The 19,715-nt window shown below is 32.4% G+C and overlaps 1 protein-coding gene across 1 annotated transcript; it reads left to right on the top strand.

The window, feature by feature from the left end:
* The first annotated feature begins 1 nt into the window (after position 1).
* On the top strand, positions 2–14,821 carry LOC127699126 (uncharacterized). The gene is made up of 11 exons (XM_052202868.1): positions 2–324; positions 3,604–3,768; positions 4,425–4,599; positions 5,378–5,669; positions 6,588–6,713; positions 7,639–7,832; positions 10,810–11,006; positions 11,367–11,458; positions 12,020–12,074; positions 13,098–13,195; positions 13,913–14,821. The coding sequence occupies exons 1-11, from the start codon at positions 263–265 to the stop codon at positions 14,140–14,142; spliced, it is 1,686 nt and encodes a 561-aa protein (XP_052058828.1). The 5' UTR covers positions 2–262; the 3' UTR covers positions 14,143–14,821.
* The last annotated feature ends 4,894 nt before the right edge of the window (positions 14,822–19,715 follow it).

The raw sequence follows: 19,715 nt of genomic DNA, 5'->3' as shown, positions 1-19,715 counted from the left end.
GATCAGAGGAATCCGAAGGGTGAAATTATTCTGAATCGACTATAAAGTATTTATAAAATGGATAGAGTATTTTTTTAGGCTTATTAATATCTCTATGAAATTGATTTTCTTTCCCACATATCAAGAAATAATATAAATTGAATTTCTCAGGTTATTTATCGAAATAATCTGATTCCACTTCGGATTCTTTTGGTAGTTTACATTGATTTGTGACAAATCCGATTTGGCGCTTGTTTTGGCGGTGTTTACAAAACAGCGGACAATGAATGAGACTGAAATTTACAGTATTACTGATCTGAACTCCCCTCCAGCTAAATTACAGAGGTATTTGTTCATGAAATATATAAGTAAAAGTAAATTTATATGACACACATATGCCTGCAACGGGTATTTAACTTGCTATGTAAAATTTTGTTTAAGACTAAGAGCGAAAAGCCAAAAGGGTGAGGCTGGGAATTTTTGGCAGTATTTTTTTTTAAATTCTCTATGCTTTAATTTGCCGGGGGATGAACAGTGACACAATACTTTGTTCATGTACAATATAGAGTTGAACCTTATACACCTTATCGCTATTTGGAAATCTGCGCCGGTTGTCCAGAGAATCTGCGCCGCTTGAACTGTTGACATCATACGTTACAATCACTTTTCCATTGTGGCGTCAGATATTTTCTATTATGACCTCAAAATTTTACGGGAACCTTTGTGATGTCCATTATAATGGCGGACAAAAAGCGATAAGGTGTATTAAAAAACCTGATAAGTCTAGTTACATTTCATTCTGGACATCACAGCCGCACAGCCACAAGATAAAAGAGAGGCGAAAGATACCAAAGGGACATTCAAACTCATAAGTCAAATTTAAAAAATTGGATCATTATACAATACAATACAATACAATATTTTTATTGTCAATCAAGGACGCCCTAAGAGAGCAGTATAATTACAAATAATTTAAAACTATACAAATTTCAAAATGTTTACTTTCTACACATTTTCCGCCCTCAGCTCATTTACTGATGACCTTTGTTCTTGCGTCACTTGACCTAAACAGAAAGTTGTCTAGGTGACTGTTTTTTCCGGATTGGACTAAATAGCGATAAGGTGTATAGTTCAAGTGTCTCAAATTCTCTGGACAAGTGTTACAGATTCCAGATTACATTTAGTAATTAGGTCTATACACAATGTTCCAAATGGTGCATTTTCTAGAAAAATTTGATGTCACTTTGCATTTTTTTTGACAACATACAGTTAGCAGTGGCTATTTTGCCAGCGCCAGCTTTGATGAAAATATCTTAATTTAGCCGGCAAAATAGCATATTTCTATAGCAATGGCTATTTTGCTGGCACAGGCATTATAGTGAATTTGTTATTTTGCCAGTTCTTAGTATTATAATCATGATAATAGAGTGAATTTTAATATTTTTTACTTTTGAAAAGTACTATGATAATGTGTATTGTCAACATAAAAGAATCAAAGTATTACTCATATAGTTAAATAAGATAACAGTAACAATATTTGAGATGCAGATAAGATGAGATAAGATATTTTATGATCCAAGTTAGGTCCCAAGGGGGGGCATACACATATAGCAAATATTATGTTTACAAAATGTAGTATTTTACATGACATTCATATAATACACCTAAAATATTTTTGCTGGAAATGTATAATATAAGAAGATGTGGTATGAGTGCCAATGAAACAATTATAGGTTAAAGTACGGCCTTCAACATGGAGCCTTGGCTCACACCGAATAGCAAGCTATAAAGGGCCCCAAAATGACTAGTGTAAAACAATTCAAACAGGAAAACCAACGGTCTAATCTATATAAAAAACGAGAAACACTTATGAACCACACCAACGATTGACAACCACTGAACAACAAGCTCCTGACTTAGGACAGGTGCATAAAAATGCAGCCGGTTTAAACGTTTTAACAGGCGCCTGAAACTGTCATAACATTACAACATAAATAGACACATTTGATTGTTTAGCTGCAACAAGTACCAAGAGACGATGCTCTAGTATTGTGAGCTTAAGAGTTCTAACAAACCTCCTCATATCTGATGCAGAGAAACAAACATAAATGTAACAAATGTTACATATAATACATATACATTTATGAGTCCAAATGAAAATGAGAATTTGTAAAAAGAAATAAAAAAAAAAAATTAGCATCCATTTGTAGCAATGATATCATATCAAAACATGTAGTTGAAATTACTTCTAAAATCAGTCACAGTCTGATGCTGCATGCATGACATGAATGCATAAGAATAAAATCTCAGATTTTTTAACTGTTGTGATGTAAAAAAATAAAAGTTAAAAATCTAATTGCATATAAATTTGATAAAACATTATGCAATCCAACAAAATCAATCAGGCCTAAATTAATATATTGTTTGTTTCCCCAATCCCGACCCTGCCAAGCAGGTGTGGGTAGGTAGGTAGGGAAATAATTTTATTTTTCCAAAAAGCTTGAACATTATCGGATGATCCGGCAAGCCTGAAAATCAGAAATGAATAAAATAATATTTGACTAAGTTTTGACAATAAAATTTTATGAGTAGGACCATTTTTGCAGGGTCGGTCGGGATTGGGGAAACAAACAATATATTATTTTAGGCCTCACATAGCTTCAAAATCAAAAATGTTTTAAATTAAATTTATGTTTGAAATAATAGTCAGTTCTTTGAATTGCATATCTGTAAAAAAAAAACTGTTTTTTTACTGGCAAAATTGGCTTTCGCTTAACCAGAGCCAGCAAACTAGCCACTGCCAAAAAATTATCTTTACGTTTCAATAATGTCCTACATGTATGACATGTTTTCCCTGAATAACCCCGGGCCCAGGACAGGTGAACCAGTGTAAAATATAGTTTGTTCATAATATGAATATTGGAAACTTGTTCATTCATAATTTTCTATAAATTCTGATCAATTGACGAGTCAAAAAACTCGTTTGTTGTTTAACATTGTTTAAACAAGTTTCGAATTATCACCCTAATGGGTCCTAATAACCCTTTTGGGGTATTATAGTCAAAATGGGATATACATTTGGTTTATTTTTTAGTGCAAAAAATCTAAATTATTGAATTTAGCCAAAATCATGTCTGCCTTTTATGTAATCATTTGTACTTTGCAATATTTACCTTTAATCCTAAAAAAAAAATTTTGCACAGTAATATTATATTCCATTTGGGTTTTATAATACTCCCGGCCCCCAACCTGTTCAACTGGGCCTATGCAATCACAGACTGAATAAAGTCAAAAGGAGGCAGGAAACTTTCATCTATTTTATTGGCCTAATTCATATGAGGCCATAAAAAAGAATATGTTTGTTTGCCCTAACCCTACCTACCCAGAAAATATCTGCCTACTAAAAACCTTTTATTGTCTTGATGTGAAAAAGTTTTTTTTTTAATCAGATACATGTAGGCATGAATACTAAAAAAAAATCTGACACTTCAATTTCTCTTTGCCGAAAAAAAAAAGAAAATGCCTACCTACCTACCCACTGTCTCTACCTTTGGGTAGGGTTTGGGCAAACCAAAATATTTTTAAGTGTGGCCTGATTACATTGTATTTCTATTTTTAAAACAGGAGAGAAGATGGCAATAGTCACTACCAGTTTATACCACTGCCTTTACCTAATCAGATCTTCATTTTTACATTGGGAGATTGGACAAAATCTCAACAATGTATAGAGGCTACCATCACCTATAAAGATGAACCACTACAGCTTGGAAAAATAACTAGAAACCAAAGGTAATTTATTTGGATTTATTATTAATGGTTGGATAATAATTTCAGTTGATATCTTGAGTAAAGGCTACTAAACCTAAAAATTTAGGTGTTGAACAAAATGCAAATTTCCTTTAGGCTTACATGCAGAATTTAGAAATTGGAAACCAAGATACATGTATCAAGCCTTTTGGAAATTTGATTTGTTTAACAACAACCACTTTATTTGTATTCAACCTATATGGACAAAATATGTGGAAGATTTGTGGATACTTGATTTTGCTGCTCTTGTTGGCCAAATCAAGTTTCTGGGAAAGAACTTTTTACCACTGAAAATCCAGAAAAAAATAATAATCTTGAACAGTTATGACTCCACTGTATTTATCGAGCTAGTTTGAATATAAATTTAAAAGCTCTTTTGAATATAAATTGCATTGCTTTTATTTTAGATAAACATATAAATAATTAAACTTTATTATTTAAAAAAAAACAACATTATCTTCCTTTTCATATTTGGAACTTTGGTGGATAGTTGTCTCATTGGCAATCATACCACATCTCTTATTTTTATATTAGGTTTCAATTTATGCACTAAAGATATATAGAATTTTGAAAATAAAATTCTTTCTGTGAATTGTATGTGTGAATAACTTACATAAGTGTACATGTTTTCTTTTAAGATGTTTGTGCTGGGAAAGAAGAATGATGAAGAAAAGCAGCAGCAATGTATTCTCATCTGAACAGAATGGTCTAGCTAAGTTAGTGTTGGAAGTTCAGAATCGACAGACCAGTTTAGAATCAGCTGATGATTCTATCATAAAACAGGAAGAAAATGAAGATACTCCCAAAGTTCATGTATGTATCATATTTTTTTTTATGCAGGAAACACAGAAATCTGTGATATTTTTTAAAACATATGCATGTGCTATTTAATAGAAAAAAAAGGATATCGGGTATCCATCCATGACACAAAATCAGTAAATGCACAGCAAAAACACAAAAAGTAAAGGAACAGCAATTTGATTCAAAGTCAGAGTGAGGCCTTCAACACGATGCTTATCGACTCTCATCTCACAGCAAGTTTAAGACGTCCCCTAATCCTGGCTTGAGCGGAATTCTTTGCAAAAATAATTCGGATAGACTGTAAGATGTAACACCACCAAATCAGGCCCAGTCAAAAGAACAAACTGGAGATTTGTACATGTATATTTAAAACAAAGTAGTTCAACACATTTAATCTCTTTCCAAATATGATTTTTCAAAATTGTCACTTTCTCCAACTAACAATTATTTAAAATACATGTTTGTAGGTGTATTACATGTATTTTTGGTTTCCTTATCAGAAGATAATGGTGGGGAAAAAAACAATTGAAACTTAATGTATGTGACAGATAGATGCTTGCAGTACATGTACAAATTTTCATTTGGTATACTTTTAGCATATTTAACAATCCTATAAATGTGTGAATTATTGGTAGAAATCTACAATAAAGATGGACACACTTATCATTTGATGTGCACATTCAGCACTTTTTCAAAAAGTTAATGCAATGAAATGACAAATTATCAACTATTACAGTATGTGCCATCTGCATTTAATATTTCTTAAGGAATTTTTATTTTATTTTAATAGGTAAATCATAATACTGAAGAAAACAACAAACCTGTGAAACAGAAACGTAGATCAAGTCTGACTAAATCTGACCAAACACCAACTGGACCATCATCTAAGAAACCAAAAACAAGAACAAGAAATCTAAAAACTAAGTTAAACAGTTCAGTTACTGAAGTCAATTTGGAAGAAAAAGAAAATATTTCATCACCCAGAATACCTTCTCCACTTAAACTGAGTCTTTCTCCAAACAGTAAACCAGTTGTCACCAGTAAACCCACGCTGGCAACTTGTAAAGATGTTACTAGTAGAGGTATGAAGTTTATCCGTGAAAATCAAGAAGTGTTTGTAAGGCAATTGTAATTTGAATGGCATTTTAACTTCCTGGTTTGTTTTGGGGGAGAGGGAGAAGAGGTAATGGGATATCAAATTTATTTTATGCATTTTTAAAAATGCTTAAAAGTTTTTTTTAAAAAATGTCTTCGCTAGCCAAGGGTTACAATCCAGTCCCCTCCTCTCCACCCTTGTCGAATTAAGGTAGAATTTCGGATCCACGAGGTAATGTTGTTCGCAGTTGTTACTGGCTGCATCTAATCAAAAAGCGCCTTTAAGATGATCACGTGTTAATGTAGAAAATGTAAATAAACAATTGCCACGTGTTCAGAGTGCAACAAGTCTTTACCCCCAAAACATAGGACGATATTTTGTGACAATTTTAAAGTTCAAAATTAACTAATTGAAGTTCTTGGGTATGTTTCTAGAGCAAATGTTGGAATGGCAACATATACTTTTGGTTCCTGCTTCACGAAATTTGGAAACACTAGACACAACCATTTTACACCTCCACACTGAAGAGAGTTCAAGTGCTGCCATCACATTATTTCAAATGATTTCTATCAGAATTAGTATGTTCTGAACTAAAAAAAAAATGATGGTACAGTACGACTTTATACTCCTGTTTGTTTTTAGTGTTACATTTTCATGAAAAACAACTTTTCAGAGATTTTTCACATCACAGTTAAGTATATTGTCAATTTTGTTTTAGCACCACACCCCAGTAGTAGATGGTGCCACAGTTAACTATATTATCAATTTTGTGTGTTTTAGCACCACACCCCAGTAGAAAATTGGGCCACAGCTAACTATATCATCAATGTTGTGAGTTTTAGCACCACACCCCAGTAGTAGATGGGGCCACAGTTAACTATATTATCAATTTTGTGTGTTTTAGCACCACACCCCAGTAGTAGATGGGGCCACAGTTTCTGTATGGTACATGACAACATGGGAGTATTGATTGGTGGACAAGGAGAACGACAGCAAATCAGTAAAGATTCAGTGTGGTCTTTAGATCCAGGTAAAGTGATGTCAATTACTACATAATAAAACCAAATCTGAGCTCTGTCTCACTTAGTTCAAATCCTTAAACTTTTGTTCATTTTCCTTCTAAGAAAGGTAACGTGTAAGGGTGCATTAAAAAAAAAATTAGGGTCGTAGGTTCGATCCTTGGCCACTGAAACCAAAAGACTTGAAAAATGGTATTTGCTGCTTCACGCATTTACAGCATTTAGGAGTGAGAGGAAAGACTGGTTGACTCATAGTTGGGAAAACGTGTCCCGGTAGGGTTCGTCATTCCACAGACTTTCTTTCTGAACTAGCATGTTAAAAATCTGGCTCTGTATGTTGGACTAGAAAAAAGTAGGGTTGTTATCATCACACTTAACATGATATGTCCTCATCCTGAATATGCCTTTTAATTTGCCAATGTTAAAACAGACATCAATAAACATCATCATCACTGGTGGATTAATAGATGTCTCTGCCTTAAGAAGTAAGTTATAAATAAACACCCATCATTCTGCTGATGTTGTAAAAAATAAATAGATTCCATTTCCAGTTCCTTTTTATGAGAATTACACTAGATGACCTCAAGTCAATCAGCGTAAATGACTTGATTGAACAAACACTCTTACTGTGACATGCAATAACATATCGGTAAGCATTCATACATTGTAAACGTGATTGTGACTACAGCAATGGAGCATATCATAATTTTTACTTGTTTATTAATTTCTTGTTCTTTGTTTTGAACTTATGGTGAGTAAAAAAAAATCTTTTTATATGTTGGCATTATTATTTCTGAAATTCACCCAAGAACGAATTAAATTGTTTATACACAATGAAATTTTATTTTACTGTTGAAATTAAACTTTGAAAAGGCTTTACAAATTCATCAATGAGATTTTTGCACATTTTAAAATTCTGTATTTTTACTGTTACAGTGACAAGGAAATGGAGAGACCAGGAAATTACCAGTGAGATACCGAACCAGAAACCAGAATATAGAATGGGACATACAGCAACTTATGACCCTACACTCAGATGTGTATATGTGTATGGTGGATCTAAAAACCTCAAATGGTTCCATGATGTACACATGTTAGACGTAGATGAATTTAAATGGCAGCTCTTAAAAGTAAGTTTTTATTGCAACAAGTGAATATAAAACATAAAAATATACAAAAACTGTTTTGGTTTTTTTTGTGTTTTTCATGCAACCCCAACCCCCAATGACCAATTTTGCCATTTTTTTGTCGAGCCTGCGACTTTTGTCGCAGAAAGCTCGACATAGGGATAGTGATCCGGCGGCGTTAGCTAACTTCTTAAAAGCTTTATATTTTAGAAGGTGGAAGGTCTGGATGCTTCATACTTTGTATATGGATGCCTCATGTTACGAAGTTTCCGTCAGTCACATGTCCAATGTCCTTGACCTCATTTTCATGGTTCAGTGACTACTTGAAAAAAAGTTAAGATTTTTTGTAATGTTAGATTCTCTCTTATTATAAGTAATAGGATAACTGTATTTGGTATGTGCGTACCTTGCAAGGTCCTCATGCCCGTCAGACAGTTTTCACTTGACCTCGACCTCATTTCATGGATCAGTGAACAAGGTTAAGTTTTGGTGGTCAAGTCCATATCTCAGATACTATAAGCAATAGGTCTAGTATATTCGGTGTATGGAAGGACTGTAAGGTGTACATGTCCAACTGGCAGGTGTCATCTGACCTTGACCTCATTTTCATGGTTCAGTGGTTATAGTTAAGTTTTTGTGTTTTGGTCTGTTTTTCTTATACTGTATGCCATAGGTCTACTATATTTGGTGTATGGAATGATTGTAAGGTGTACATGTCTAGCGGGCAGGTGTCATCTGACCTTGACCTCATTTTCATGGTTCAGTGGTCAAAGTTAAGTTTTTGAGTTTTGGTCTTTTTTTCTAATACTATATGCAATAGTTCAACTATATTTGGTATGTGCGTACCTTGCAAGGTCCTCATGCCTGTCAGACAGTTTTCACTTGACCTCGACCTCATTTCATGGATCAGTGAACAAGGTTAAGTTTTGGTGGTCAAGTCCATATCTCAGATACTATAAGCAATAGGTCTAGTATATTCGGTGTATGGAAGGACTGTAAGGTGTACATGTCCAACTGGCAGGTGTCATCTGACCTTGACCTCATTTTCATGGTTCAGTGGTTATAGTTAAGTTTTTGTGTTTTGGTCTGTTTTTCTTATACTGTATGCCATAGGTCTACTATATTTGGTGTATGGAATGATTGTAAGGTGTACATGTCTAGCGGGCAGGTGTCATCTGACCTTGACCTCATTCTCATGGTTCAGTGGTCAAAGTTAAGTTTTTTGAGTTTTGGTCTTTTTTTCTAATACTATATGCAATAGTTCAACTATATTTGGTGTATGGAAATATTTCATGATCTATTGTGCAGTCACGCAGGTTTTATTTGACCTTGGCCTCATTTTCAAGGTTCATTGCTCAGTGTTAAGTTTTTGTGTTTTGGTCTGTTTTTCTTAAACTATAAGCAATACAATGTAGGTCAACTATATTTGTTGTATGGAAGAATTGTTAGCTGTTGCCTGCCTAGCATGGTTCATCTGACCTTGACCTAATTTTCATGGTTCATTGGTCAATGTTTAGTTTACTTGGTTAATGTTAAGTTTATGTGACAGTTGTAATAAAGCTTTATATTTAGGACTATCACCATTATATCAATGATTAGTAAAGAAGGCGAGACATTTCAGCGTGTGCACTCTTGTTTAATTTTTGCCTATTATCTTGAAAATTATAATATTTAGAGAGAAACTTTCAATTGCAAAAATGATCACAAAGACAAGTTCTACAAATAGGTCTACATGGTCGATATATATACCTTTTAGAATAATTGTCCTTTGATGACGATTTTTACCAATTTTTTGCGTTTTTGCCTTATATTTTAAAAATTGTAATAGATAGATAGAAACCTAAATAAGCAAAAATGTTCAGCAATACAAGATCTACAATTAAGACGATATGGTGGAAATCGTCCGACCACCCCTTATTGGAGTTATTGCACTTTAATGACGATTTTTACCTTTATTTTGTGTTTTGCCTTATATGATAAAAATTATAATAGATAAATAGACACTTTAAATCACAAAAATGACCAGCAAGGCAAGATCTACTAAAAGTCAAATTTTGTCGATATAGTTACTAGACTGTCACTCTTTATAGGAGTGATTGCCCTTAAATGAGGATTTTTTTTTACACTTTTTTGCGTTATGAGCAAAAACTAAAGAAGATGTAGAGAAACTAAACAGACTAAATGATCAGCCATACAAGATCAACAAAACAGATATTTTTGTCACAAGTTCTATTCTCATCTACAATGTTGGAGAGTGTCCTTTGTTGAATATGCACTTTACCAAGGTGAGCGACACAGGCTCTTTAGAGCCTCTAGTTTTTTTACCCTAACCTTTTAAAATTATTTATCAAAGTAGGGTTCTGACCCTAATTTCACAGTTCATCGAATATGGAAATATAGTACAAGAGGGTCATGGTGTCTTATTGGCACAGATTCTTGTTGGTTTTTTTTTTTTTCAGTTTTCATTGTATTTTACTTCAACGTAACATATTCATACATTTGTACATGCAAGATATATAATGAAGTATAGAATGCTCCATAACATATATTAGATTGGAAAAATTTAAAGATCTTCGGTGCATTATTATACCTTATCTCCATAAACACTGTCATCGATGTACATGTAATTGACCACATGCTGCTAAAAAGGCTTGGATGTACATACATGTACAAAATTTTCCAAAGGACTTTTTAAACTTAAAATTTGATCACAAAAATTCATAACCAGTATATTTCAATAGAAAGTACCTATGTATCGGAATAGGACTAATGTCATATCTTCAAATTCTGTAACTATTTATAGTTTTTGGTTAATGGTCAAGACATTTGTATTTTTTCCAAATACATGTTACACTCACTAGTTTAATAGTAGGTTGAATACATTATTTGAAATTCTGAATTAGTAGTTTTACAGTTATTTCAGAAGAATAATTTACCCCATGTTCTTATATTCATATATATTTAATGATTTATAATGAAGGTGGCAGGGAAAGCACCTACCAGAGCCTATCATAGTGCTACACTTTATCGTAATGAGTTATGGATATTTGGTGGAGTTTACCCCCGTCCAGACCCTCAGCCTGATGGTTGCAGTAATGAAGTACACATCTTCAGTCCCGTTCTAGAAAACTGGTATGCACCGATAGTCAATGGAGAGAAGCCGCTACCAAGATCAGGGTAAGAAAAGAATTGGTATAGATGTAAATTGGTGAAAAAATAAAGGCCAAATTGAAAAAAATATATATCCATGTAGGTACTGCCATGTTGAACAAAAATCTACCACATTAAATTGTTGCAACCTAATAATCTTAAAACCACTTTGAGTTCGGAGATGAAACTGTGCCATAAGCATTCAAGACTACTAGAACGTGTGTCACATACAAGGAAGAAAGCCAAATATTGATGATTATGGTCAAAATATTTGTTGAACTTAGACACTCTTATTACCTCTAAAATTTCAACTCAATTTGTATATTTACATGTGATAGCACCAATCACTCCTCTAGTTGATTTATTAACATTTTATTTATATTTTAGACATTCAGCAACTTTGATAAATGACCAGCTAGTCATGTTTGGAGGTTGGGATGCCCCATACTGTTACAATGACCTCTATATACTAGATATGAGTAAGTATTTTTGAGAAAAATAAATCTTAACCCCTTTAAACCACATAATAATCAGGAAAGAATTACTGGTTTATGTTCTCTTTACCTAATATTTAACTGAAAAATCAGTATGCAATATGCCTGTTTTCCATTGTAAAAGATTACTTCCAGTAAATATTAATATATATTATAACAGACAAAATTGTTAGTGCACTTCACCATTTCTGAATCTAAAGGACTGTTGGTAATTTAATACTTTGTATCCAAAAATAAAAATAATGTCACATCATTTGTTGAATTCAACTGTTTAGGACGTTTGAAAATATTACCCAGAATGCAGTAGATTCTGTAATAGCAAATTACATAGATATCAACTTTCCAAACTTCCAGAATGTGAGACCTTCTTTTTATAAGAAACTTTATTGAACACTTTTAATGTGAAAAAAATATAAATTGGTGATAAGTTTGTAATTTTTTATAGGACAAACGAATAAAGTCAAATTATTGTGAAATTGTTAAGATTTTTGCACTATGATTTTGTAGTGCTGTAATATATATATAAATTATGCACTACTTTTTCAGGTATTGTGGAATGGGCAAAACCAAAAGTTAATGGAACACCTCCATCACCAAGAAGGTAAAGTTCAAAATCAGTTGTATAAATTTGATACCTAGATAGAATATGATTGTCAAAAAATATGCATTATATTTTAAAATATCTGTTGGTTGCCATTTTCAAAATGGCATTGTTTATGATTATTACATTAAAACTCAAATGAAAAATATGCATGGCATTAGGAACTTAGTTTCATGATTCCTTGTACATTAAAACTCAAATGAAAAATATGCATGGCATTAGGAACTTAGTTTCATGATTCCTTGTACATTAAAACTCAAATGAAAAATATACATGGCATTAGGAACTTAGTTTCATGATTCCTTGTACATTAAAACTCAAATGAAAAATATGCATGGCATTAGGAACTTAGTTTCATGATTCCTTGCACATTAAAACTCAAATGAAAAATATGCATGGCATTAGAAACTTAGTTTCATGTTTCCTTGTACATTGTATCAAGAAATCCGCTAACCCCCACTTCCAAAAGGGGGATGGGGATACTAAGTGATGCACATGTCCATACACTGTCCATCACAAGTTTGGTTTCAAGATGATAATTAAAAAACCACTTGACCATGGATTTTGACATCTACTGATCAAGATATATGCCCTTAGTTATCTTAAAATTTAGTATTTCTTCGGTTTCTGGATGTCAATAGAAGTACCACTGGGATTACTCGTAGAGTTTATTCCCTTATTTAACTTAAAAATTTTATTTTTTTTAAATTTGGTTTTCTAGAGACAATGAAAGTAATGTTTGACAAATCTATTTACATTTTAACACATGGTTATGGACATGAAATACAGGTCACATTCAATTTGAACTTTGGTTTTGGCTTTTTCTTTGAAAGAGTTTTACTGTAAGTGGTGGTATCTGTGAACACTAGATCACCTAATTCTAGTTGTTTCTTTGCCTCACACAAAAACTTGCAAGTGGGGTCCTTGCTGATATGTCTAGTCTTCATTTATTTTTCTTTACATTTATCTTGCTGTATAGCCTTACCATCATTTGGTATTAAGTAATATCTCCATTATTTACAGTTGGCATGCCTCCTGTGCTTTGAAAGGGAACAGAATAATGATACATGGTGGCTATGATGGTGATCTGGCATTGGATGATTTACATATCTTCACACTTGGTGAGTAATTGATTTACATATCTTCACACTTGGTGAGTAATTGATTTACATATCTTCACACTTGGTGAGTTATTGATTTGCATATCTTCACACTTGGTGAGTTATTGATTTACATATGTTCACTTGGTGAGTTATTGATTTGCATATCTTCACACTTGGTGAATAATTGATTTACATATCTTCACTTGGTGAGTAATTGATTTACTTATTTTCACACTTGGTGAGTAATTGATTCACATATCTTACTTGGTGAGTATGTTTGACATATCTTAACACATGGTGAGTATGATTTACATATCTTCTCACTCGGTGAGTAATTCATTTACATATCTTCCCACATGATGAGTAAAATTTACATTGGTGAGTAATTCATTTACATTTCTTTACATTTGGCAAGTAATTGATTTACACATTTTCAAATTTGTGAGTAATTGGTTTACAAATCTTCACACATGGCTTGTAAGATTTACATTTTCACACATGTGGTGAGTTATTCATGAACCCTGCAGCTCATGTGGATTTTTACTTGATTGTGAAATTAGTTTATCCATGAATACAATTGATATCAAAACAATTATCTGGTAGAAATATGTTTATATTATCCTCAAAATTAAGTAAAACATGGAAAAAACTGAAATAAAGTTAATATTTTCAGCTCATTTAAAAAAAAAAAATCACAATATACAGTTATGGAATAAATTATTCTTCCATTTTCAGCTACATCATCCTGGATGAAGATAAAACTGGAACCCAGTCCAATACCAAGAGCTGGTCACCAGGCCATATGTCTACCATACAATCATGAAAATGAAGAACAGGATGAAGTTTTAATATTTGGAGGAGGTAACAATGACGGGAGCTTCTTCCATGATTTATTATCAGCCAACATTCCATTCAATCCCATAGAAGATCAGTCCGTCTTAACCGATGCCATTCAGAATTCATAATGGACCTGTATTTCTCATAAAACATAAAGTAACTGTATTTCTCATAATACATAAATTAACTGTATGTATTGTGTATATGCAGTAAAATCATATTTTATCAATTTGTATAAAGAAGTTCCATGTAGGAATACTACGATGTGTAATGATATTTTATTTTATCTCAATTCTTATTATTGAAACAAATCAGGAGTGGTTATAAGTCCATGAAATAAAGGTATATGTTTAAAATAGCTGATAGTACAATTAAAATTGAATTTGCAAGAAATTTTATTGACGATTGTATGATTTTGGTTGTTAGAGAATTGAATTATGACATTGTTCTTCTATGACTTGATGTGTAAAAGTTTCGGTATAAGTGGTGTTAGTTGGCAGAACACCAATGTATGTTTTGTACATGTATAACTTTATAAGTACCAATCGTATCGGACTTCAAATAGAAAAAGTTGATGATTGATGAAAAAAAATTCAAAGAGATAAAAATTCATTTTTAACTTTGAAAAGATTTTAGAATAATTATTATGAATTAGAAAATATTATATAAATATTTATTTTGAAGTGTTTTGAACTTCCTGAACGTATTATGTTGAAATATTAACATCATCATTATTAAACCATTACGATCTTATGATCTGTCTTCTTTGTTAGTATATTTCAGTAGTAATAAAATCTGTTAAACATCTCTTGTCTTTATTGATATCTGACCTAAGGTCAAGTCAAAATATTTACAGAAACTGCCATACTGTTAAATTATTGAGTGTTGTGAGTTTGAACTTGTGTTTGACTACGATTTTAATTGACTAGGTTTGCTGGGTTTTTTTATGCAGAAGGTTAGTGGTTCACTCCAGGTACTGCGGCTTCTTCCACCGAACAATATTGGCTGTCACTTAATAGCCAATAGTGTTGAAAGTGACATTAACTTAAGCACCAACAATCAATAGTTATTTTAACTGTGACATTAACTTAAGCACCAACAATCAATAGTTATTTTAACTGTGACATTAACTTAAGCACCAACAATCAATAGTTTTTTAACTGTGTTTACTGCTTTATTGTAGTGTGAAATCAGGCTGTTTTTACTTTCTATTAAATTATTTCAAGTGTACAAGATCAATGGAAAATTGTCCATTTTATCAGGATACATAAAATCTAATGTCTAGTTTAGGAAGAGTGCCATGCTCTCTGCACATTAAAGAACCCTTGCAGCAACTCTCTGATTGGTCCATAGGTTGTCTGAGCCATGGAAAATTTCTACCCTTATGCAACATACCATTTTTGTCGAGCCTGCGACTTTTGTCGCAAAAGCGAGACATAGCGATCCTACATTCCGGCGGCGGCGGCGTCTACAAATATTCACTCTGTGGTTAAAGTTTTTGAAATTTTAATAACTTTCTTAAACTATCCTGGATTTCTACTAAACTTGTACAGAAGCTTGTTTATGATCATAAGATAATATCCAGAAGTAAATTTTGTAAAAAAAAAAATCCTGTTTTTCCGTATTTTACTTATAAATGGACTTAGGGCTATTCCAGAAAAAAATGTATGGGGGGGTTGGAAGGCAGTTTTTTTCAGCACCCGCCACCCAGACAATCGTAATTTAGAATCAGAGTGCACTATATATGTGAAAAGTTTCTCTGATACCCATCACCCATGTATTATTAATATAAAGTGCCTTCCAACCCCCCCATACATTTTTTTCTGGAATAGCCCTTAGTTTTTCTGCCAGTTAACACAACATTCACTCTGGTTAAAGTTTTTAAAATTTTAATAACTTTCTTAAACTATCCTGGATTTGTACCAAACTTGGACAGAAGCTTGTTTATGATCAAAAGCTAGTATCTAGAAGGAAATTTTGTAAAAATATATTTCCTGTTTTTCCGTATATTACTTATAAATGGACTTAGTTTTTCTTCCAGTTAACATTACATACAGTCTGTAAAAGTTTTTAAAACATTTATTAGATTCATAGACCATTCTGAATTTTTACCAAACTTGGACAGAAGCCTTGTACAATCAAAAGATAGTATCTATAAGAAAATTTTTAATAATATTTTCCCCATTTTTGTTAAACCTGTGACTAGCAGCAAAAAGTAGGCGAGACACTTGGTTCAGCGGAACCCTTTCGAATTTTTTTTTTAGTTTTCCTATCAAAGGTCACCATGATATAGCCAAGAATGTTGAGAGTGGGGTTAAACACCATCAATCAATCAATGTCTTTTCTAGTGGCATTCCAAATCTACTTATTTGATGAATTGTTAATCATGTTTTTACTCTGAATGTCCGTGAAATAAATGCCACTTGATGTACAACAAACATTAATCTAATCCTGTAGTAGCACAGGGTAATTTGTCTTTTTCCTGTCATTTAATATTGGTTTTTGGATGATAACTGGAGAACCTCATTATTTTTATGCCCCACCTACGATAGTAGAGGGGCATTATGTTTTTCGGTCTGTCCCGCTTCAGGTTTTAGTTTTTGGTCAAGGTAGTTTTTGATGAAGTTGAAGTCCAAACAACTTGAAACTTAATACACATGTTCCCTATGATATGATCTTTCTAATTTGACCCCAATTTCACCGTCCACTAAACATAGAAAATGGTAGTGCGAGTGGGGTATCCGTGTGGGAAAAATATTTAGGTCAAATTATTGGAACCAGTTCAAATAAAGAATCTTAAATTTTAGAGTCTTTATATATATGTCTTTTTATGATTGGAAGAGAGACTATGTTGTAAGAACTGTATGCCTGTCCATCAGGATCCTTAAAAGTTTTGGTTAAAGGTAGTTAATCATGAAGTTATAATCACATTATATTGAAACTAAATTAGGGTTTGATCCAGATTTCGCAGTTCAATGAAAACAGAAATGAGTCCTATTATTAAAGTTGGTTTTAAGGTTGCTTACCAAGAAGATGAGGTCACATCAATTTGAAACTTAATATACATTTTTTTAATGTATGCCAAATGAGAGTTTTGTTCAAATCTGATATAATGTCCTATGGAGGTTGTAAGTTCGAACCCAGCATGTGGCAGGGTTATCGACTCCAATCTTAATCGAATAGGATTGTCAGTTTTCATAATGGGGGTCCATAGTTCTCTCCAGGCACATTTACTTTCTCCACCAACAAAAACTGACCACCATGACCTAGCCAACATAGCTGAAAAGTTGCATTAAACATCAACAATCTTGTTTGGTCAATATTATATTTTTTTCCATTACCAATCTATGTTATCTAGTGAACATATAATGAAGGCAAATATCGAGAAGTTATGGAACAGATCGTGTAAAGATTAATAAGATAAAGTCAATATTCATTGTAAGGTCTATGCAGATGTTACCTGAATTTGGCCTTGATTTCCTCATTTAGATTCAATTCTTATTGTACATGATGTAATATGTTGAATATCATGTACATAATAAAAAAAGAAATTCTTCATTGGAGAATGTCAGTGCTACAGCAACCAAGCAACACAGGTAAATCAAAGAACAAGCTGTCAGAAGAAACTAAAAACATAGATCTATCAATTTATTTTTATCTTGTTGCAAATTTAAACATATTTGGATTTCAAAATCCTTTTGAAATGCAATATATCTTTAAGTGCATTCAAGGGCCAAAATTAAAGATATAATCTTACAAAAGCAAGTAAGTGATATCACTCAAAATAGCAAGCTTATTTTTTTTTAATAACTTATGATAACCAATTAAATGACCCTCATATGAGTCATAAGTTAACTATGATCAAAATGTCACAGATCTACTTTAGTCAGTAGGAAGAAAGTGTGGGCCTAAGCATCCCAAAGTGGAGGTGTAATTGTCTTTGTAATATAAATGGAGACATGGAAGACTAATTCAATTTATTTTGCCCTTTCACAATGTGCTAAAAAGTTTTTCTAAGTTTCTGCTTGAATTCATGTCTTTAAACTGATCAATTGGTGAAAAAGGAGTATGTTTGATAAGGCCCTAAAATGGCCCCTATTTATAGCTAATATTTCAAATTAGGATTTATTGACCAAAATCACAATGAATGAATAGGGAATATATTTGTTTATTTGTTGAAAATTTACATATTAGTCTTCTTTTATTGATGTTACAAATAGCACACATTTTTATTTTTAACCAAAAAATTCAATGAAAATGTGTGAATTTCCATTGATTTTCTGGATTAAAAACAAGAGAAGGGTCTGGATGGGGTCCTTCATTACTGTATTCTTTAATTTTTGAAGCCATTTTCCTCTATTCTTTATATGTTTGCCCATTATTCTCTATTCTTTATATTTTAGCACCTTATTATTCTCTATTCTTTTTTGTTTTGGTCCATTTTTCTCTATTCTTTGTATTTTTGCTCATTATTCTCTATTCTGTAAACCCCCATCCACACCCTCGTAGAGCACATGCATCGACAATTTTTTTTTTTAACATTACGTTTGTTGTAAATTTTTACATATCTGACTTAAATATTAAGTTTGTCTAAGCCTGCACTATATGTTTCCTAGGCCTAAATTTTGTTGAAATTCAAACAATTTTGTCAAATGTTACCAAAATCTATTCTAAAGGCTTATTTGGGTTATAAATTTTAATGCTTTATAACTTTTTATTATCTTGAAACTTTTTATGCCCCTGCCACAGTGGATGGGCATGAAGTGTTACCCTTGTCCATACGTCCCAAAATTAGTTTCTGTTCTTGTACTTTAGTTTGCTTCAACCAAATTTTACGAAACTTATGCATGATGCTTATTTCCACAAAACACAGATCACGTTCAAATTTGGGTGGAGTCACTTTTACCGTTTTATACAAATGGAGAAATTGCTGAATTTTTCGTTTCGTTTCTCTAACTTAAGTTTGCCTCAACCAAATGTTATGAAACTTATACACAATGTGTATTACCACAAAACTCAGACCAAATTCTAATTTGGGTGGTGTCACTTCTACCGCTCTTGAGTTATTTCCCTTTAGAACGTTGTATGCAAGCAGGGGCATCATCTGTGTCTCATGGACACATTCTAATCCATTCTCCATTTATTTTGTCTTACAACAATGGAATTAATATTTGGAGCCAAGTATTGCCTTATAACTGAACTTACTTCTTTAGCCTCATTGCTAGTGAGAGGTTAGTATGAATACAAACTGTAGAGTAATATAATAAAATTCTTTTCATCAGAAACATAAATATATGTCTCTGTTGCCTTCCATTCCAGAGGTTGACTTTATTATGTAGAATGTCAGATATTTTACTTGTTTTGCACAAAGACTTCTCATGTGCTTGTAATTTTAATATACTATTCTATTGTAATTACTGAAGTAAAATATACCTATATTAAAGAGAAATAATCTTACAGCATGTAATTATAATGCAATCACAATACAGGTTATCTCCCTTTCATATGTTTTGAGTTTTAGAACAAATAACTTATAAACTGTCAATCTGATAAAACTTTTCATATCCAAGTCAAACTTTTTTTAGTGACTGTTCAATCCTTTTCAATTCAATTTGTAGTCACATTAATAGGATTGTAAGAATTTCACACTAACAACCTTTTACGAAAATTGGGCTAAATTTTTTTTTTTCACAAATAGATC

Source organism: Mytilus californianus, unplaced genomic scaffold (assembly GCF_021869535.1).
Source record: "Mytilus californianus isolate M0D057914Y unplaced genomic scaffold, xbMytCali1.0.p SCAF_4, whole genome shotgun sequence".
Classification (NCBI taxonomy): Eukaryota; Metazoa; Mollusca; class Bivalvia; order Mytilida; family Mytilidae; genus Mytilus; species Mytilus californianus.
Note: the sequence above shows the minus strand (reverse complement) of the source record. Positions and strands in the feature narration are given on the sequence as shown.